Genomic DNA, 7022 nt, shown 5'->3' on the forward strand with positions numbered 1-7022 from the left:
TCCCACCATTCCTTGAGCACTTCCCATGATGTATAAATCTCCTTTGATTCTACCTTCCCCCTTCTTGATGTTTACTTTATATAGATATGTGGGGAGAGGAGGCAAGGAAGAGTGGTGGTTGATACCAGTAGGAAAACACGGGAGAGATGCCTGACTCTAACAATTGGTAGCTTAAAAAATAAAACGCACTACTTGGTGTCATTTATCTTCAATTTGGAGTCTCCATTTCAATACTTAAATTCTGGGTCAACAGAAAAAGTCAAACAACATCCTCTACAAAGGGAATTACTATGAATTGGCACTATGCCCGGTGTTTTGTACAACTTACTCAATCTTTACAGTAACACTGAGAGCAGTGTTTAACTGCTCTCTTTTTTCAAATAAGAGAACTACACTTTAGAAAAAGTGAATAACTTTCCCAGTATTAAGTGGTTTGTGATGGAACAGAATTTATACTCCTGCCTCACTATTTCTGAAGAGTATGTGTGATATTTTCCACTGTGTTGCCAGACAGTACACCAAAACCCACTCATTTCAGATATCACCAGGGATAAGATTCTAAAGTGACTGCCTTTGTAAAATATGGATCAGAATCTATTGGAATCTGAGTCTGTAGCAGACTACTGTTCTCAGGGATTGTGGCTAAGCTGAGATAGTGGAAACAAAGAATAAAAATCTCAGGGCTTCCCTGGTGGCGCAGTGGTTGAGAGTCCGCCTGCCAATGCAGGGGACACGGGTTCCTGCCCCGGTCCGGGAGGATCCCACATGCTGCGGAGAGGCTGGGCCCATGAGCCATGGCCGCTGAGCCTACACGTCCGGAGCCTGTGCTCCGCAACGGGAGAGGCCACAACAGTGAGAGGCCCGCATACCGAAAAAAAAAAAAAATCTCTATATATAACTTTGCTTTGTCCATGAAGGTTGTCCATGATTGCCCAATGATGCCATGTCTAGTCTTTATACACTAAACACCCACATTTCCCTTTGGTCTTATTGGTTAACAGATTTCTGACTCAGCAAATATTTCACAGCAGCTTTTACATCCTTGTTTCTCAAGCTATAGATTATAGGATTTAGCATTGGGGTCACTACCCCATAAAACATAGAAACAAGTCCTTCTCTAGCTTGCAAATTGTCTTGTCCAAGGAAGTCTTGAGACTTGGGTTTGGCATACATAAAGAAGATGGTACCATAAAACATAATTACCACCGTCAAATGCACTGAACAGGTGGAAAAGGCCTTGCGTCTCCCTGTGGCTGAGTTCATTCTGAAGATGGTGTAGAGGATAAACATATAGGAGAAAATAAATGGCCAGCAGGGGAAGAACCAGGAAAACCATATTTGACACTGCTAGGGTAACAATACTGAGGGATATATCAGCATAAGCTAGCTTGAGAACAGCCAGTATCTCACATAAGAAATGACTGATAATATTATTACCACAGAAAGGCAATCTCATGGCAAGAGATGTTTGCACAATTGAGTTGATTCTGCCAGACAGCCATGACACAGAAGCCATCAGTACATACACCACCTTGCTCATGATGACGGGGTATCTCAGAGGGTTACAGATGGCCACGTAGCAGTCAAAAGCCATCATGCCAAGGAAGAAACACTCTGCTGACCCCATTGCAAATCCTAAGAATATTTGCACTGCACATCCAGAGAAGAAAATATTCCTTTTCTTTGAGATTAAGCTCACCAAAGTTGAGGGAACAGAGGAGGATGTATAGCAGATATCCAGAAAAGAGAGGTTGCACAGGAAGAAGTACATGAGAGTGTGAAGACGGGAATCAAAGATGCTTGCTATGATCAGAACATGATTGCCAATTAGAATCAGTAGGTACATAACTAGAATTAGAGCAAAGAAAATAATTTCAAGTTCGGGGTAACCAGAGAGTCCCAGAAGAATGAACTCTTTCACCCATGTCTTATTTATTCTATCTATGTCCCAGCTTTCAGGATGTCAAAGGAATACCAACATAAAACATTTTCACTGCCAAATAACAACAAATGTAACAAATTTCTTGGATAGGCATTATTCTAGAGTGAAACAGAAAGAATGTTTTCTTTGAAGCTCTGTCATTCAGTTATCTTCAAGAATGTCTGCGCCTAGAATACAATGATACTGGGAAATTGAGATTTCAATGCCCTGGGTCTAATGTTTGAAGTTCTACCTAGGATCAGAAGCAAATTCAGAAGCAACCTTCCCCACTGTTGAAGACACCCTAAGTTGAGTTTTTTAAAAGCCTTAGAATATTTCAGATGACAAACCTGACTTCATTTAGTCAGGCTCAGTGACAGAGTGGTGGGGAAGGCAAAAGACAACTCAACAAGGACTGGAATTTTGATTCAGTGTTTAACAGAAATTTTGAAAATTTTAAAGCAAGTTTGATTTTATGCATTTTTGTTTGTCTGCCTGACACCCTGGATCTCCATCCAGTCTGTTAAATTGCGTAGTTTTATAGGGCAGACATTTTATCATAGTAAACTGAACTACATACACAGCAATTTAACATTTGTTCAAAGGTCTAGTTAGTTGTTGATCTCGTAGTCTTTCCCATTACAAGACCAGTGTGTAAACTAACTCTGCAAGTATACAGTGGAGATCTTTGAAGAAAAATAGTCTCTCTTCTTTTGCTTTATTCTGTGGCTTCAAAGTTATTCTTCGTAATTTATTTATTTAAGTGAACCTGAGAAAACAGTAATAATGCTTAAATATATATCTGTGTATGTGTGTGTAGCACTTTATACTTTACAAAAAAAATTAATCTTCTCATTATCTCTATTTTTTTTTCAAATGTGAAAGACAGAATATGGCCAAAGTAATCCAGCCTATAAGTAAACAGAGGAGCTTGAAGCTCAGATCTTTGCCAATGAAGTCTAGAGCTCTTTGGGCTACAACACCAAAAGTTATTATACCACGTTTTCCCACCAAGAACTACCCAGAATTTTTGGCCTTGGTGGATTTATGAAGAATCAATTATTTCAGTCTTTCAAATTCTTCATATGTATATAAATTTCCTGGGTATCTTGTTAAAATGTAGATTTTCCTTTACTAAGTCTGGTGCAGGCCCTGTGACTCTGCATTTCTAATAAACTCCCAAAGTATGCTGAATAACAAATCACAGCTGTATTTGGTAATAAAAAATTAGTAACTGCACTGCCTCATGCTGTTCATATTTTAAATCCATATTTAATAATAGTTTTAATTATGGAATGAAAAGGTATAGTGTCATGATATTCAAGGCTTACATTATACTGATAAATTATTTCCACCTCCTAGAAGAACCTGTTAATTTCTTCTTAGTATTTATGCCAGCATTCTGAATTAAGGTCAGGTTCAACAATGTCAGATTCCATAGATGTGAAGGAGTAAATATTTGTTATGCAACAGTTGTAATTGTTCCCCCGTTCCCAAAGCAATTTAAAGTTGGAATGAGAGATCTGTGGAATGGAAAAACTTTTTATGCATCAGGGACAGTGTCCCACATACACAATTAAGAGTGGTGTTGGGAATATAATGTGACTGAACTAAAGCTCAAAAATGAAATAACATTCTCCCACCCATGCAACTTTTGGAAACAGGGGCAAATGTTCACCAAACTAACTTTATGAAATGTGAGACCTTTTTAGTTTAAATATATTTACAAAGTGAAGTTAATTCAAAGTAAGTTCTTAATTGAAATGATAATTACCAAAATGAAATGCTAGACTTAAAAATGATCTAGATATTATGAATGAAATAAAATAGACATTTTCTGTGAATTAATTGCATTGTCATTTAATTTTTTTTACTTATCTTCATTCTTTTAGATAAGCTAACTTCATACAGGATATTAATACCAACCTTTTTTGAAAGGAAAAGACAGACAGGTAAGAAATTAAATAAATAAATTTATAGGATAAAAGTGAATTCATATGTTCGAGGCCAGAAAGAAGTTTTAAAAGTCCTGAATGGATAGTTTGGGGCACAAATTCAGATACATAGATAGCACATTGTTGTATTAAAGTGTTTCAGAAAGTCTGTTAAGCTATATTATAGATATCAACACTTAGATTCTGACTTTAACTTTCCAATAGATGTTACATTTCACTGTAAAATATTTGGATTCTGGAGGATTGTTTTTAGAAGGCAGGCCCATGCTCAAGTAGGAGACTTGCTGCTGGCGGACTGTGGTGCCAGCTACTGACCCAGAAACAGCCCTGTGCCCTTTTGGACTTGGCTACAGCCTTATTTGGTCTTGAACTAGCCACTAGCACCATCTGCCAAGGGACCCAGAAGGAATCACACCACTCCAAGCCCCAGGTAACAGGGCTCGCCCACCTTAATCCCGGCTGTGGACCCTTAGGTGACCCATGACCTGACTCCAGATGCTCTTGGACAATAGTCTTGGACATCCAGGGACCAGGTAGGAGGCATGCCCATTTGTACCCCACTGCAAGCCCTCCAACTTCCGTCTGACTGCAGATCCTTAACCAGCCCTATAATTCTGTTCCAGTCTCTTGCAGCTTCAGGCTGGGAACTCCCTGCCCACCCAGGAACCTGCCTGAAGACATGCTCATCTGAGATCCTGGAGGTACCTGCCAACCTCAGTCTGACTACAGGTCTTGAAGCAGTCCTGTAACCCAGCTCCAACGCTTCAGAGTCATAATCAGAGAGTATTCCTGCTCACCCAGGTACCTGCCAAGGGACACATATGTCTGTGTTTCTGGAGGTAGGCACTTGACATTGATCCAACTGCAGATGTTGAAAGGGCACTATAAACTGGCTTCCACTTCTCACAGCTATGGTCTGGGAGCAGTCCCCCATCCAGGGACTAGCCCAGTGATATAATGGGAGACCCCCAAGGACCTACAGAGAACTACATGCATCCATGCATCTTATAATAGGCCAGCTGTCTTCAAACAATGAAGCTAACCCTTGACCTAGCACCAGAAATATTGACAAAGGTCCTGGAGGCAATTACAACCACCCAGAGACATAAAAGTATATGAAATATAACTCTCACTGCTAAAGATAAATATAAATACTAACAAAGATTATTGTATACTATAATGGTGGCATGTAAATCACTTTTAATACTAGTATATAAATTAAAAGACAGAACTAGTAAGAATAAGTAATACCACAGAAATTTGCTAATAGAAACAAGTAAAACCTGACATCAATTACATAAAGTGGGGGAAGGGAGGGTAAAGTGTAAAATTTCTGTATTTGATTGTGGTAAGTTAATCTGAACAGACCAACAATGAGTAAGGAGAGTAAAGCAATAATCAAAAACCTCCCAACAAAGAAGACTCTAGACCAGATGGCTTCAGTAGTGAATTCTACCAAAATTTCAAAAAAGAATTAATGCCAGTCCCTCTCAAACTCTTCCGAAAAATTGAAGAAGAGGAAACATTTCCAAGCTCATTTTAAAAGGATAGTATGACGCTGATACCAAAGCCGGATAAGGACACTATAAGAAAATTACAGACCAATACCCTTGATGAATATAGATGCAAAAGTCCTCAACAAAATATTAGCAAACTGAATTCAACAGCACATTAAAAGGCTCATATACCATGATCAAGTGGGATTTATCCCTGGGATGCAAGGATGGTTCAACACACACAAATCAATAAATGTAAAACTCCACATTAACAGAATGAAGGATAAAAACTCTACTGTCAACTTAACAGATGCATAAAAAGCATTTGAAAAATTCAGTACCCTTTCATGATTAAAAAATTTCTCAATTATGAGGTATAAAAAGAAGGAAACTCAATGTGATAAAGGGATATATGATAAACCCATAGCTAACATTATACTCAACAATGAAAAACTAAAAGCTTTTCCTCTAAGATCAGGAATAAGACAAGGGTGCCCACTCTTGTCACTTGTATTCAACATAGTACCAGAAGTCCTAGCCAGAGCAATCAGGCAAGAAAAAGAAACAAAATGCTTCTTCTCCAGGGGAGAGGAAGAAGTTAAATTATCCCTGCTTGCAGATAACATGTTCTTATATATAGAAAACCCTAAAGACTCCACCAAAAGCTGTTATAATTAATATATTAATTCAGCCATGTTTCAGGAAAAATCAATTGAATATCTGTACACTTACAGGGAACTATCAGAAACAGAAATTAAGAGTATAGTCTCATTTATAATAGCATCAAAAACAATAAAATACTTTGGAATAAACTTAACTAAGGAGGTGAAAGATCTGTACCCTGGAAACTATGAGACATTGATGAAAGGAGTTGGAAAAATAAATGGGAAAATATCCCACATTCATGGATTGGAAGAATTAATATTGTTAAAAATGTCCATACTACCCACAGCAATCTACAAATTCAATGTAACCTCTATAAAAGTTCCAATGGTTTTCTCACAGGAACAGAAAAATCAATCCAAAATTCACAGAAACCTCAAAGGACCCTGAGTAGCCAAAGCAATCTTGAGAAGGAAGAACAAAGCTGGAGGCATCACACTTCCTGATTTCAAACTATATAACAAAGCTTTAGTAATCAAAACAGTATTGTACTGGCATAAAAACAGACACACAGACAACGAAACAGAATAAGTCCAGAAATAAACCCAAGTATATACAGTCAACTAATATTTGACAAGGACAACAAGAATACTGCTTGAGGAAAGGATAGTCTCTTCAATAAATGGTGTTGGGAAAACTGGATATCCACATGCAAATAATAACCCCATACATAAAAAATAACTTGAAATGGATTAGAGACTTATATTTAAGATCTGAAACCATAAAACTCCTAAAGGAAAACTTAGGAAAAAATCTTTTGACAATGGTCTTTGCAATGAGTTTTTGTATGTGAACCAAAAGCACAAGCAACAAAAGCAAAAAATAAATAAATGGGACTAAATCAAACTAAAAATCTCTTCAGAGCAAAGAAAACTATCAATAAAATGAAAAGGCAACCTATGGAAAGGGAGAATATACTTTCAAGCCATATATCTGGTAAGGGGTTAATATCCAAAATATATAAGAAATGCATACAACTGAATAGCA

The 7022-nt window shown here is 37.6% G+C and overlaps 1 protein-coding gene across 1 annotated transcript; it reads right to left on the minus strand.

Annotated features, from left to right (window-relative positions):
* Window positions 1–987: 987 nt before the first annotated feature.
* Window positions 988–1846, minus strand: LOC307054799 (olfactory receptor 13C4-like; the record flags this gene model as incomplete). Its single annotated transcript, XM_079706689.1, is given in 2 exon segments — window positions 988–1302; window positions 1304–1846. Coding segments are annotated over 2 exon segments (858 nt in total).
* Window positions 1847–7022: the final 5176 nt, after the last annotated feature.

The sequence above is a fragment of the Hyperoodon ampullatus genome (genome assembly GCF_949752795.1).
Source record: "Hyperoodon ampullatus genome assembly, chromosome: 6".
Classification (NCBI taxonomy): domain Eukaryota; kingdom Metazoa; phylum Chordata; class Mammalia; order Artiodactyla; family Ziphiidae; genus Hyperoodon; species Hyperoodon ampullatus.